The sequence below is a fragment of the Pelodiscus sinensis genome, chromosome 13 (genome assembly GCF_049634645.1).
Source record: "Pelodiscus sinensis isolate JC-2024 chromosome 13, ASM4963464v1, whole genome shotgun sequence".
Classification (NCBI taxonomy): Eukaryota; Metazoa; Chordata; order Testudines; family Trionychidae; genus Pelodiscus; species Pelodiscus sinensis.
This window is the reverse complement of record NC_134723.1, coordinates 21,490,125-21,505,484: the sequence shown is the minus strand read 5'-3', so window position 1 is coordinate 21,505,484 and position 15,360 is coordinate 21,490,125. Positions and strand designations below refer to the sequence as shown.

The 15,360-nt window shown below is 41.1% G+C and overlaps 1 protein-coding gene across 4 annotated transcripts in view; it reads right to left on the bottom strand.

Moving 5' to 3' along the window:
- The window catches only part of OPHN1 (oligophrenin 1), a 138,664-nt gene extending 124,084 nt beyond the window's left edge, over positions 1-14,580 (bottom strand). The window contains exons 1-2 of one of the 4 annotated variants that reach the window (XM_025185727.2): positions 14,200-14,580; positions 13,281-13,438 (exon numbers count right to left, since the gene is read on the bottom strand). In XM_025185727.2, coding sequence (XP_025041512.2) covers positions 13,281-13,434 — 154 coding nt within the window. In that variant the 5' untranslated portion in view covers positions 13,435-13,438; positions 14,200-14,580. The other 3 variants (XM_075940818.1, XM_025185726.2, XM_014574671.3) reach the window with 3 other exon arrangements.
- Positions 14,581-15,360: the final 780 nt, after the last annotated feature.

Sequence of the window (15,360 nt, the reverse complement as noted above, 5' to 3'; positions counted from 1 at the left end):
CCCTACCTATTTAAAATTCCAGTCTTCCCTTGGAAAAAGTACAAGAAACCATATGGAAAACCACAGCACCTCTCTAAAATAATAAAAGAAATATGAGAACACCCTTATACAAACACAGTCCAGCAATGGCACCAGACAGTGCAACATTACTGTATGTTTTAGGGTTTGGCACCATTATGGTAGAATACTCCATTATTTTTATATAATTAGCCCATTGTTCCAAGGTCATGAGTTGGCATCCCAGAGAAGTGGAGGCTGCTCGTTACAAAGTCCATGATAAGTGGATGTGGCAAACCACAAGTTTTATCTCTGTAGAGCAGTGATACCCAGAACCTTTCAGGGCTCTGTGAGTCTTTAATAAAGAAGATGTCTGTAGCCTATTACTGAGGGATTCTTTCTCCTTCTTGCAAGGGATTGTTTCAGCATTTTAGGACTATAATTCATGTAGCAGTAGAGGTGGTCTGATCAACAATGCCTTCATGGTAAATTGTAGCAAAAGAGTTAAGGGTACCATTTGTGCCTTTGAAAATGCCCCCCATAAATGCTGTGGGAGAGTTCCAGAGCAGTACATGTATATTAGAGAAGAGTATGTAAATTTGTACGCAGGGTTGCCAGATGGTTTCAACAAAAATACTGGACACACTTGCCATTACATCACAATCTTCATTGTATCTTATTTAGAATATATCATTTATATTTTCTCAATTTGTTTCCCAAACAGAAAGCTCAAATACTGGACTGTCCAGTTCAAAACCAGACACCTGGCAACCCTATTTGTACGTGTTCCTTACCAGCATTAAAACCTGATTTGGTTAGCGTGAGGTTGGGGGAGAACAGAAGGTTGGTGACAGATACAAAGTGGTGAGCTTGCTAAAGTAAGGGTACCACCTTGGTGAATTGTTTGCCCTCCCCCAAAGGCAAGATGATCCTTTGTTGGTCTCCAGCAAAGGGCCAATCTAATACCCAAAGCAAATTATGCCGGTAGTTGAGGTAGGAAGGAGACTTTTTCCCTGTTGCAATGAATCAGCACTTTTTTGAGAGATGCTGCTGGAGAGGTCGTTTCAATGCTATCTGAAGCATTTAGAGTCAGACAGGAGAATCAGAAGGGTTTTTAGTAATGCCTAAGAAAATAGAAGAAAGGGAAAGTAGTAGTGAGAAAAAGGATTAAATAACGGGAAGGAGGAGTCATGTTTTGCTTCTCCTTATAAACTTGCCCAGGAGTTGCTTAAGTGAAAAGTTTAATGAAGAGATGGAAGCGCTAGATTCACTACATACAAAGATGCTGGACCAACCTCTCATATCACCTCTCATGGGCAGTATTGTTCAAATGGTCTTGTACCATAATGATGGCTTCCAGTGCTATAGTAGTAATATTTTTAAAAAAATCACAAAGAGTTGATTTTAGTCTAATTCATGCAAATTTCACAGTGGGACTGTCACCATACTGATATAATGGGAAATTCTGAGTCTTTAGACACACTGTGGACATGAAAGGCAGGATTACCAAGGAAAACAGGGCCATGGAGACCTGAAACATAAATTAGATTACATCTAACCAGTTACTAGTCATTTGTTTTAACAGCTGTTATATTACTCAGGGGCCTGAACCTACACCCATTAAAGCCAATTAAGAGTATTGTTATGGTTTTAACTAAAAGCAGGATGGGGTTCAAGTCATTAACTGACATCAGCTGAGATACATGACAGGTAAAGTGCAGAGATTATGGAGTATACAGAGGCAGAGAAGGAAACAAAAAAAAGCAACATTTTTTTTTAAAGCCAGATTGATTTAATAGAAGCTGTATTACAGACGCTGGATGCAAAGTTAGTCCTTTCACACTTGTTTGGACTAGGGGTATCAGAGGAGCTGTGTATACTTTTTTCGGGATTCCCTTTCAATATACTGGGAAATTAAATGAGTGGCTTTTCAGGAGACAGAAAGCTTCTGTGTATCCACAGGAAGGATTTCCATAAACTTCTTTATTAATGTATCATATGCTAGTTGTGAACTGTAGCTCTCTTTGTAGGATGGAATAACTTAATATAAGCGACTCAATGCCAAGTCTCTTATGTGTGCAGAGCTAATATCTGTGGGGAGTGGCGGGGGGGAGGGGGATGTGATAGAATATACCCCTTCCCAGCCTCATAGTAATGTTAGGTTCTCTTTAAATGCTTGGTGTATTACAGCAAAAATACTATGTGTCATATGCACTCAGTAACAGCCACAAATCCCTTGGAAAGTAAAACATTAATGCTATAGGCCAAGTCTTCATCCCTACATGCCAAACCTCTGTAAAATGGCTTGGCACATGAGGCTTCTGCATCAGTTAAGGGACCAGAATCTTCACCTCAGGCCACTCCATGACTGCTGCTTCAATGAAGTAACCTCCCATAGCAGCTATGCCTTACCATCTTCCAGTACAATAGGATAGGAAGCTCATGGAGACTAGATCTGTGATACTCAGGCCACAAATGAGCACTTTGGCATCCACTGGCCCATACTTACATGCAAGAACACTACACAAGGCACATTCTCTATTGTGAGTTTTATACCCACATCAGGATGGACACTCAGAATGTGTCCTGCAAACATGTGCTTCTAGGCAGAGAAGAGATTGACTATTCTGCTACGAGGAACTACTGACAAGGAATCAGGGATACATAATGTATCACTACTGGCCAAGTCAAACACAGGATCAGCAGGTGACTTTCTGATCTTTAAGAGAATTAGGGGGCTGTATCCCGTGCTCGCTAACCCCCCTCTCTCTGGCAGCTTTTGCAGACAGAGAGCCTGATGACATCATTCTGTTGCACAGTAGGAAAAACTTTTATATACACAAAAAGAGATAATAAATCCAAGGACTGCCACCCCCATCACAGATGCTAAACCTGCTCCTCCCAAAATGAGCTGTTTGACTCTGCATTTTTCTCAGTGCTAGCTCCCCCATGATCTCCGGACTTTACACCTTGTGCTTTACAGAAAATTTGAGATTTAACAGGTTGTCATGTATAGGCAAATTCAGAAATAACAGTGATGTACAAAATCACATGCAAAATTTCATTTCAAAAATAGGGTTTAGAACGCACGCAAACTCACTCTCTCACACTTCCTGAAATGTATGTTACCCAAAAAAGCCACAACTTACAACAGAGCAATCAAACCTGTAGCATTCAAATATAGATCCTATAGACACCCATAGATCCCCATAGTATCCAAATGTTGGAGTTGGACAACTAAAAGTGGCCAGTGGGTACCTAAGTCTATTTCTGGATCCAGTTACTGCATTTTCAACTTCCTGATGTGCTGCATCAAAACATATTACATTCTCTTAAATGGAAGTCTCTGGTCCGGCAACATCCATAGTCCAGCAGGGAGGGACAGGAACAAGGACCTCTGTGGGGCTGGCAGGGCAGTGGGCTGCTCGCAATGAGCTGAAAGCAGGGCCATCCAGTGCATGGCAGCAGGGCTGTCTGGCAGGGATAGGAGCTGCAGTAGCTGAGACTTGGTTGGGCAGGGAGCCATGGCATGCAGCCACAGCTGCCCAGCAGGTCCCAAAGCACCAGTATGTGGCTGCCTGGAAGGTCCCAAAGCCATGGCAGCAGTGACTGCCCAGCAGGGTCGGCAGGACAGCAGGTTCAGTGGGAGGTGAGGAGCCAGCCAGGAGGCCACTGGACTGGGTGAGGGGAATGGTGGCAGGGGTTCAGAAATGACCTCCCCTGGTCTGGCAAAATCCCTCATCCAGGACCGATCAGGTGCTAAGGATGCCAGACCAGGGAGGTCCAATCTGTACCTATTTCAAACCCGGATAAGTTCTTATGTTTATATAATGCTGTGAAAAAAGCTGTTAATACAGGTTTCATTTACCACTTCAAATTTCATGAGTTATCTTGAGGTCTCCTACCACTACAAACAGTGCTGCGCCCACCTCCCCAAAATCACCCCAGAAACATAAGAATCTTAGTGATGTACGTGTACTGGTCCAGATTCCCTACTGCTCCAAAATTAATGGACTGCAATGGCGTACAACAAATATGCCAGATCCTCAGCTGATGTAAGTAAGGAAAGGGAATTATAGGAACATCCAGCATATATTGAGAAAAACCTGATGCTAAGGTGACAAGGCAAGATGAAGAATTCAGAAAGGAATAGCTACATTTTTCCAGCAGTGAGCTATCACAGGAATTGTTGCAATCTTTTGTATCTTTTGTAAACAGCAAAGACAGATAAGCAAACAAGGTACTGTTGTATAGCAGGTAAGCAGAGGCTCAAGATACCACCACAATCCTGTCCTGAGAAGCTTACAGTAAAGTCAGAAATGGGAACAATATAGAACAAAGTCCATAAAGTTATTATAGCATAAATGTTTCATGGATAGGCAGCTTTGGCAACTTTTCTGAAGGAGGAAATTTAACGCACACATTAACCTGTGGGCTTTTCCAATGAAAAGCTATTGAAAGTGAAAAAGGGAGAGGCCAGAGAGAGACCGATGCAGGAGCACAGGATGTAGGAGAAGAAGGGGACAGGGCAACCACCGTGTTTAAACCATAAGCAGAAAAATTTAACATTTAGTATAGGAATGGATTAGAAGAATATTTGGTTTTTACTAATGGTTAGAAGAATTATTTGGTTTTTTACTAATTGTGACAAAAATGGTGACTATCATATGAGCCAAGTTTTCCCAGAAAACTCAATCCAACCTCTAATTTTTTTACCTGTCCTAAAGGCATAAAAACATGTTGTATCTATAGTCACAGATATCTACATTCTGAAATTTGTGTCCCAAATTAATTTGTGTCTGCCCCACTGTTCCTGAAATTAATTGCAAGTACAGCATGAGGCTGTTTTTCTTTAATTAGCACTGTGTATCCATTCTTTAAATTCAGGAAGATATTTAAATTGAGTAGTAAAAATTAAGAGACTAAGTAGCACGAATGGGGTGGGGCAAATGTATGTGTGTAGCACTGGGTGGGGAGAGAAGAATGAGGAAGATAAAATGAAGTTACATAAGAACATAAGAATGACTGTACTGGGTCTGACCAAAGGTCTATCTAGCCCAGTAGCCTGTCTGCTGACAGTGGCCAGCACCAGGTGCCCTGGAGGGGGTGGACCAAAGACAATGATAAAGCGATTTGTCTCGTGTCATCCGTCTCCAGCCTCTGACAGAGGCCAGGGACACCATTTCTACCCCCTGGCTAATAGCCTTTTATGGACCTAACCTCCATGAATGTATCTAGCTTCTCTTTAAACTCTGTTGTAGTGCTAGCCTTCACAGCCTCCTCTAGCAAGGAGTTCCACAGGTTGACTAAGTGCTGTGTGAAGAAGAACCTTCGCTTATTAGTTTTAAACCTGCTACCCATTAATTTCATTTGGTGTCCTCTAGTCCTTCTATTATGGGAACTAATGAAGAACTTTTCTTTATCAGCCCTCTCCACACCACTCATGCTTTTATAGACCTCTATCATATCCCCCCCTCAGTCTCCTCTTTTCCAAACTGAAAAGTCTCTGTCGCCTTAGCCTCTCTTCTTATGGGACCTGTTCCAAACCCCTGATCATTTTAGTAGCCCTTTTCTGAACCCTTTCCAAGGCCAAGATATCTTTTTTGAGGTGAGGAGACCACATCTATACACAGTACTAAAGATGTAGGCGTACCATAGTTTTATACAGGGGCAGTAAGATATTCTTGGTCTTATTTTCTATCCCTTTCTTAATAATTCCTAACAGTCTATTTGCCTTTTTGACCGCCGCTGCACACTGTGCGGATGTTTTCAGAGAACTATCCACGATAACTCCAAGATCTCTTTCCTGATTTGTCATAGGCAAATTAGCCCCCATCATATTACATGTATAGTTGGGGGTTTTTTTCCAACGTGCATTACTTTACACATATCCACATTAAACTTCATTTGCCATTTTGTTGCCCAGTCAGTAAGTTTTGTGAGATCTTTTTGAAGTTCTTCACAGTCTGCTTCTGTCTTGACTATCTTGAACAGTTTAATATCATCCACAAACTTTACTACCTCACTGCTTGCCCCTTTCTCTAGATCATTTATGAATAAGTTGAATAGGATTGGTCCTAGTACTGACCCTTGGGGGGGACACCACTAGTTACCCCTCTCCATTATGAAAATTTACCATTTATTTCTACCCTTTGTTTCCTGTCTTTTAACCAGTTCTCAATCCACGAATGGACCTTCCCTCTTATCTCATGACAATGTAATTTACACAAGAGCCTTTGGTGAGGGACTTTGTCAAAGGCTTTCTGAAAATCTAAGTATACTGTATCTACTGGATCCCCCTTGTCCGCATGTTTGTTAACCCCTTCAAAGAACTCTAATAGATTAGTAAAACATGATTTCCCTTTACAGAAACCATGTTGACTTTTGCCCAACAAATTATGTTTTTCTACGTGCCTGACAATTTTATTCTTAAATATTGTTTCGACTAATTTGCCCGGTACCGACATTAGACTTACTGGTCTGTAATTGCCGGGATCACCTCTAGAGCCCTATTTAAATATTGGTGTAACGTTAGCTATCTTCCAGTCAGTAGGTACGGAAACCGATTTAAAGGGACAGATTACAAACCACAGTTAACAGTTCTGCAATTTCCCATTTGACTTCTTTTAGAACCCTTGGGTGAATGCCATCTGGTCCCGGTGATTTGTTCATGTTAAGTTTTGCTGTTTGTTCCAAAACCTCCTCTTGACACTCAAACCAGGACAGTTCCTCAGATTCATCTCCCACAAATTAGAGTAAGTGTGGCTTGGTGACTGCAAATTAGGATTAGCAAGATATTTCCTGTGCATGGGGCAGTATCCCAAAAGGCACAGACATGGAACTACAAATAGGAAATGAATGGAATAATGGCTGATATCGCTGCTTAAATGGAAGGGCTGAGATGGATGTGCAAAGAAGCCACTTCAACATATGGAGTTTGGCAGAGTCCCTGTCAGAGATCCTTAAGATAAAGAATGGGAATATTTCCCAGTATGGAAAACATCTACCAATGCACCCCCACTAGAGTAGTGCTGTAACAGCAAGCAGTTTGAGAGAAATTGTATAAGGAGCAAGACGACATTACACTGTACGTGGTGTTTTCAGCTACCTGTTCCAAGCATTTAGCTATGGTTGTGATCAGCTCTCTGTTAATTACTGCAGGACATTTCAATTACTGGATACATATTATTTGAATCATATGTCCAGGCTTTTCCTCTGAGTGACTTGTTCCACAATGCGACTTTGAAGCATAAAAAATAGTCCATTATTTCTTGAAAGCCTTAATCTAAAACCTCTTGCTAGGAAGGTTCTCAAGCTTTCTGGTTTCCCCTTACAGCTTTATGGTCATTTATAAAAAATCTCTAGGTTGTTTGCTTTAGTTCTAGATTGCTGTGAACAGAACTGGTTGTCACAGCTTAGTTTGTTCATGCAAAGGCCCATGCTGCCATAGAAAGAGTTTCCATCTTGTGAGGTGCACATATGAATATGCCCATGATAATACGGAGATCAGGAATGTTGGGTTTCCCAACAATTGTTGCTTTATCTGCACCCACACAGAAGAGAAGGGAGAGCAGGTATATATAAAAATCAAGCTCTGGAGTATTTCTGCTTTGCAGGGAGATTGAACAATTGCACAGGAAATAATATTGCTAACCATGACTCTGTAGTTTAGGCAGTAGAACATGTAAGCTTTGGTGATGAAGGAATAAAGCAGGGGCATGGAAAACGGAAGGAAACAATGTAAGTTACTTCTCTCTCTCTCTCTGATCAAACACTATTGAGTGTACATTGTATCATGAATGTTGTATTTGACATCACTAAAACACATACACGGCTACGGAGTTCTGGTGATTCCAGTGGTACTGACTACTCTCAACTCTGATTAAAAAGGGTTATAGCCAACATTAAAAGAAAAAAGTGTTACCCACTACTGTTACACATTAGACTCAAGATTATTACTACTGAACCAGATTAGAGAAAAACAAACAAACTTTTCCTCTGTTTTTAACTAGTTTTAGAGTTAGCATATGACAGTATCTTGGGTTTAGTCAGTTTCACAGTGAACCCCATACAAACATTTTGTGTGGATTTCACACAGCAGCAGGAGAGAGAATAATAATAGATGGAGAAAGCAAAATGTAGTTGTAAAAATAAACTTTCAGCAGGACTCAGAACAAGTATACTACCCCCAAACTATTTTTACCACAGTCTCCCCCCATTTTAAGATGACATTATGATGGATCTTTCTAACAGTTAATGGGAGCTAAATGCAGTCTGCATCCCATAACATCAGTCCCATGTACTGCTTTTCATACAAAGAGCCCATAATGCGTTAAAAAAGAAGAAGTGGTTAAGCATTATCTCTATTTTACAGATGAAATAGAGCTGAAGCACATAGTGATCAGCCCAAGGCCTCTCAGAGGAAGTCCCTGTCAGCTTTTCCTTCTGTAGTACAGAAAAGGAACCAATATTTATTTCTCAGTACGCAAATTACTATATAACATGTATTACTTTTTATTTTTTCCAACGTGAGAAATTTGAAATAATTGAGAAACAACTCTCTTTCTAAAGTCTCAGCAATTTAGTCTGCAGAGAAGTTATAATCACACTATCAGTAATTACTTTTATATTATTCACTTCATAGCTAGTAACATTAGCTACAAAGTCATCAAAGCAAACACACCCAATTTACATGGTAATGTCTTCTCACTCTACCTCCCTTTCTTTAACTGAGGAAATACTCCATTGGATCAGTGTTCCAACATTCAAATTTAGCTCGACACAGCCAATACCTTACCTATGCAGAGGTCTCTAGTGCTGGCCAAAACTCAACAGTGCTGTATTTTAAATTCTCTTCTGCATCACCCTGCAAGGAGTGTGAAGCAAGAGTGGAGCTTTGACAGCCTGGAAAAGTGTTTGTTATTCCAGACTCCCTCAAGTTTGCAGTCTCCCTGGAGGGGTTGACTGAATAAACAGATGCTTGGAGAGAAGGGAAGGGGGACTCTGCTTTTTATTACAAGAATTAAGAAAGAGGAAATCTACATTCATATCCCTGTTTTGCTACTTTCCAGTCTCACTTACAGAGCCCACACAGATAGTCGGATGCTAAAAAGCTATCTCTGAATAAATATGCCAGACTGGATCTGCCCATCCCTCTTCCTGTGGATCCACACATGGAAGGAAATCTCTAAGTGAGGTGTCCCCTCTGTCCAAGTGTCACTTCCATGTCAAAATTCCCTAATCTGCTATTCTGATCACTGTGGCTCCAAGGAGATGCGGTTCTGAAACCCACAGGACAAAGCAAGCCCACAGGGAAGGGCACAATGTCTTTCTTCTCTTCCCCTCCACTGTCCTATCACCATCTCAGCCCTTCCACCATCCCCATCCAATCAACAATCAGTAGAAAAAAAATGTAATAAAAACTGAAGCTGTATGAAGTTTTCTGCTAAAGCCCTCTGCTCTGTGGATTCCCCCACCTATTTATCCTTCCTGTAGGGGGGGTAAGAGCAGTCAGCAGAAGTACAGTTAGCTCAGCTCAGTCCAAGCTGCACTGATGGGAGTGGGCAAGGATGATGGTCTAGCGCTAGTGTCAATATATAGACCATCCAAAGGGATGGTAACTCTAAACTCTGACAGATCTCCGAAGTGCTGTCAATTTGGGGTGGGGAGGATGGATCTGGCCTTTCCTCCCCATTCCTTGCAAACCATCTGAGGGACACTGAATAGAATCTCCCTTAGATTTCCTCCTTCCTGGCCCTCTCCTTTTCTCTTAAGGAAAATCCAGGGTGCATGTACACACACAAAGAATTAATTTAAAGAAATAGATAAAGTTGAAATCTACAGAGACTTCAGAAATCTACAGAGACTTCAGAGAGTCTAGCAGAAAAGGGTAAAATGTGGTCTGGGAATTGATACTACTCTGTCAGGGTTAGAAGGGAAAGGTTTTTGTGAACATATGGGAAATTATATACAAACTGCTTTGAGAATACAATAATTAGAGCAGGTTACACTAAGATAAACTACATTCATATTACTGACAATTGAAAAAAAGCTATGACATAAGGGTTCTCTTCAGGCCTCTGAGTTTAGTGTTTGTTTCTCAGCTACCTTGTGGACTAGGCTTAAAGAAGGGATGAAAAAAGTGCATAATTCCCCACACGCAAAGTAAGCTACTCAAGCTAAGAGAAATATCCACCTACTGGAACACTCAAGCATTTAGTGCAGGCAACCTACAATGTGACACATTTTAACAATTTAAAAAAAAAATGTGCACTGAAATGTATCCACTAAACTTGCCTCAAATATACAGTTTAGCTAGGGATAATAGTATATCATTTTATATTGATCCATAATTTTTAAACATTCATTCCCCTTCATTTGCATTCCTTATAAAAATGTCAAACCGTTTACAAAGGGCACCTAACCATCTCAGGCAGATTTTTAAAGGCACAAATGGGGGTAACTCAAATGATTTTCAGTAGGCCTGAGGCACCTAACTTTGTGCCCCACAAAACCTTCTTCCTCCCCTTTTGGCTTTTATTTAATGTACCACTAAATATTGCAGGTTGCTTGTTTCTTTGAAAAAACCTATAAAAATTCTGCTACAATTTTCTGCAGATTTTACTGGCTAATTCTGACACGTTGACAAATTTTACTTGCTAAACAATATCAGTTATTTAATATTTTCTTACTTTAATTCTTGCAATAATGATCCTCAATGACATAGAAAATCTGTCACAATGGGAGGATTTAGGTCACATGGAGCAAGCATGAAGAATGTGGGTAACCCAATGTGCTGAAAAGTACAGGTTGGACTAAGGTAGCTCTTGCAATAACAACTGGCACTTAAAAACATTTTTTGCAGCAAGAAGATAAACAAAAGAGACAAAAAACTACATATATCTGCAGAACTTGCACAGAATTCAGAAAATATTCCCCAAATATATAACCACTGCAGAATTCAGAGGGAAATCCCCCATGCATGTCTATTGTCCATACACGAGTATTGATTTCTGTAATACTTACAGAAATTCTGGAGAAGTGAAACCTAACTCCCCTTTCACACAAGTGTAAATTAAGATTTTTTCCACAGACATCTTTAGTATGGCACAAACATAAGTAAGAGGAGAATTAAGCTTCAGTCTTATTTTATAGTAGATCTTGAGAGCAACCTGATATTATTCTACACACACAGGGTTGCAATTTCAAATTCTGAGTCTTTATCTGGGACCTATTCTAAGTCAAATCTTATTTTTCCCATCATCAGAGAACTGTAAATTTTCCTCAGGAGCTCTCATGAATGTGCAGAGACTGCACAATTTAAGTGGCTGTGTTCATTTATATGCAGACTCACAATGCTGCATCCAGCCTTCTACACTGCAGTCTATAGTCACTATACCAGGCTGTACAGTCTGTCATCTTGAGACAGCAGGTGTTTGGCATTTTTAGAAGCTTGTCGGCAGACAATGAATTTAATTAATTTGATTTCATTCTTACGTTTCAGTTTGTATGTTAGTTATTTATAGTGCCACACCATGAAGCCAATATATAAATAAAATAAAACTTTATATTGATGGAGTGCCACACACTGAGAAACTAATTATCTGAAACATTTTACCAAACCAAAGTCTTAGACACAAGGTTGATCAACATGGTACCAGGAAGTCTACCTATGCCAGGACTGAGGAACCTAAGGCCGGGGGAGGGGGGGGGCGGATGTGGCCCCTGGATTTCCTGGATATGGCTACAGCGGCTCGGAGCTCTCCATGGCATTGGAGAGCCTGCACTTGTGCTCCAGTCCGTGCCCTATGGTGCTGGAACACACAAAATCTACTAGCCTAGGCCTCCCTAGTCTCTCAGTGTGGGGAATAGTGATAGAAATGTAGCCGTGTTAGTCTGGTATAGCTGAAACAAAAAACAGGACTATGTAGCACTTTAAAGACTAACAAGATGGTTTATTAGATGATGAGCTTTCGTGGGCCAGACCCACTTCCTCAGATCAAATAGTAATCAACAACCTAGTAGTTATTGATTAGGTGGACTTTGGTGTAGCAGGCAAACAAGAGAGAGAAAAGGAAAAATGATAAACAAAAGAACTTTTTGTAGTACAATCATCACAACTGATAACCTCAGCCCAACCATTTTTATATCCAAGAACTGAAATCCTTCTATCTTAGGTACTTACCTGAGCACCTAACAATTTTTGATGTAGATATCCTCACAATAGCCCTGTCAGATGGGGAGTTGAGACACAGAGACTAAAGGTGGGATTTGCAAAGGCATTTAAGCACCGAACTCCCACTGACACCATTAAATATGACTTAAATAGATTCCCCCCATTTTAGAACTTATTCCATCAAAGAACACGTCAACATGGTGGGACATTCTGCCTTCATTGGCATTATTTTTACTACTGTTCCTCGTCTTCTTCCTTTGACTCAAAGTGCTAATCTCCTCTGAAGAGACTCTGGACTCTATAGACATCAATGGAGGCAAAATACAATACAGAACATTGGTCTTTGTTCAGGTCCTACACTACAGAATCAAAGTGTAAGGTTCCACTTAGCCTTACTATATTTGAAGTGTAGTAATTATACTGGAATGCTGTAGTACTTCTTGTTAGGAAAACACACACTTCACCATGTTGTGCCTATATTTACATTGTATCACACTTATCTGTATTATTCCATTAATAAGCAAGATGATATTGCTCATCAACAAAAAATATTGTATATTTTGATGAAGAACACTTACCTGCTACTGGGACATACTATGCACTTATATTGACAATATACACATAACGTACACCAGTGAACTCTCTGTACATCATCTGTTCAAAAGGCCATCGAAACAAAATGACATTCAGAATATACTGCATGCAGGGAAAAGAGCTCTGCACATTAACTATGTAAAGTATCACTTTAAACAGACACATATGTAAAATATCTCACATACTATGGAGACAAGGTGGGTGTAGTTATATCTTTTACTGGGAGAGAGGTAATATTGGGAGCTTATAAAGAGCTCTTCTTTCTTAAATACTGCTGACAGAAAACTGTCCAAATGCGTAACAGGAAATTATGTTTATTGGATATTGGTTGCATCTATTATTAAAGACAAAAGTTACTTTTATAAGATATTTTTAAATATCCTTACATAGTAGCATGTGATTAGTGTATATGGCAATAATGCACAGATATTCGCATCACTGCAAAGCTATAGGTGATGTATATAATGTGTAGGTATAAATGAATGTTTAAACAAAGCTATATCATTTTACTTACTTTTTATAGCATTGATAAGTGCATTCCCATCTTTAATCACATCCTTTATGAATTTGTTGGTTCTCTCCAGCTCCTGCTCATAACATTTCAGCCTTTCTCGGAAATCTGGACTGTCCAGGTAGCAGTCGCTGAACTCTAAGGCAGGGTGTCCCATGTTCCTTGGAAAAAATTTAAAAAAGCAAAATGAAAAAGGAATTCCCCAGTTAAAAAAAAATCAAAATGACTGAAAGCAAGTCTCCTAAAGTCCAACTCACTCCTACTAGACAGAGATGCTTGTCCTTGTCTCCTGGGGATAACAGCTATGATTTGTATATTACAGAACGAAGGGGCAGGTTGTTTGGTTGCACTCTACTGAAAACGTAAGGCAAAACGATACGACCTCTACCGCATTCTAAGGCATGGCTTGGTATTCGATCATATTCATTATTGCTCTCTTTTTACTCCTCAGCAAGTATATAGTGTCCTTCCCATTCCTTATTGAAAAGCCATCCAAACAGCAACTCCCCTTCTCGGATTTGCAGACTCTAGTTCGGTTCAAACCTCTCCACATCTACAACCACATCTGGCTGCTCTGAATGAACGCAGGGGCTGGGCCGGCTGGAAGATGTCCATCCAGCTCCCCAAATGTCCCCACCCCCTACAGCTCTGCTTTGTGCGAGGATTTCCTTCCTCGTATTCCTCAAGCACCAAGTGACTAATAGCCTGCAAAATAGGTTGGCACCTCCCCTTTTCTCCTGAGCTCTTAAAGAAACAGGAAGGATACGCTGATTATTCCTTCAAGGAACCAACTAGTAGCTTCCTCCCGGATCCGCTGGAAGAGCATACACACAGCCCTCGACCATTTACATTTCAACCAGCCTTGCATGGGCACCGCGTCTTATTTCAGCTCCTTAAGCCCCCGTCTGTTTCTTGCTCACACCTTAGCAAGCAGCTCCCTTTCCCCAAATCTCCCTGCGGTCACTATTCCGGTCAGAGGATTGCCTGGGGATCTGCTAGACTGCTGAGCTCCTCCAGCTTCTTTTCCTAAGCAACCATGTACATCAGGTGGGGTATTTCCCAGGGAATGCCTCGCGGCTGGGGCTGAATGATCGCTCTTCGGCTTGATGAGCTAGCAATGCAGCTCTTGCAGACTCTCCCTCTGTTCCAGCCCTCTGCATCTGGCTGAGCCAAGCCCTCAAGGGTTAACACGTTGTTAATGTATCCTCACACTCTACGGACAGCAGGACGGATGCAGAAGGGAGGAGACACAATAGACGCAGGGCAGCTGCTGCAAACACTTCCCTGCGGAAACTGAACGTGATGAGGAGCCCGGTTATGCCGCGGGAGCACAGCGCTCCCTCCTCCAGACGGCGCGGGCAGGGATGCTTGGGAAGTGTAGTTTTTCTTTCCGCAGGATGTGCAGGGCTGAGAAGACGGACCCCGCCCTGGTTCCAAGCCCCCACCTATTAGCTTCCCCCCACTTCTCTTCCAAAAATTCTCTCATTAAAGGGAAGCCAGGTAGTGGACAAAGAAGCGTGGGCCTCTGAGCAAAAACTCAGGCTGAGTGATCAGCATTGTCTTCTCTCATTTACTTTGGCCCTACTAGTGTTCCCTAAAGTGGGATTGTGTGACTGCTGTGTCACTACTAGGACATTCCAAAAAGACCATCTCACTCTGTTCCTGTGATAAAACTACTACAATAAAATGCAGAGCTTGCAATCAAAGCAGGCAAGTTTGTAAGAAATGCCAGAAAAAATACCACTGACCCCAGAGTGAAATTGACAGCAGCCCAGAGAACCCCCCTTCACCCATTTGACTCGAGCCTTTAACAGAAAGCATGGCAGGTGCCTTTAGGAGTGCTTTTCGCCCACAGTGAATAGAGTGTGGTCCACAGGTGCCCACGGATGTCTTATGCAAGTACAAACTTTACTGGGAACAGAGCCAAATAAAGCTGTTTCAAAACAAGCTAACAGATTTTAAAAAATCCAAATGAAATTCTTATCTACAGTTCTGGTTGTTAGCCTGCTATCCCTGTCTTCCTAATATAGAGATGGCTAGGGATAAGATAGTGGCTAGTGTTTTTTTCCCATAAAGTGCATGG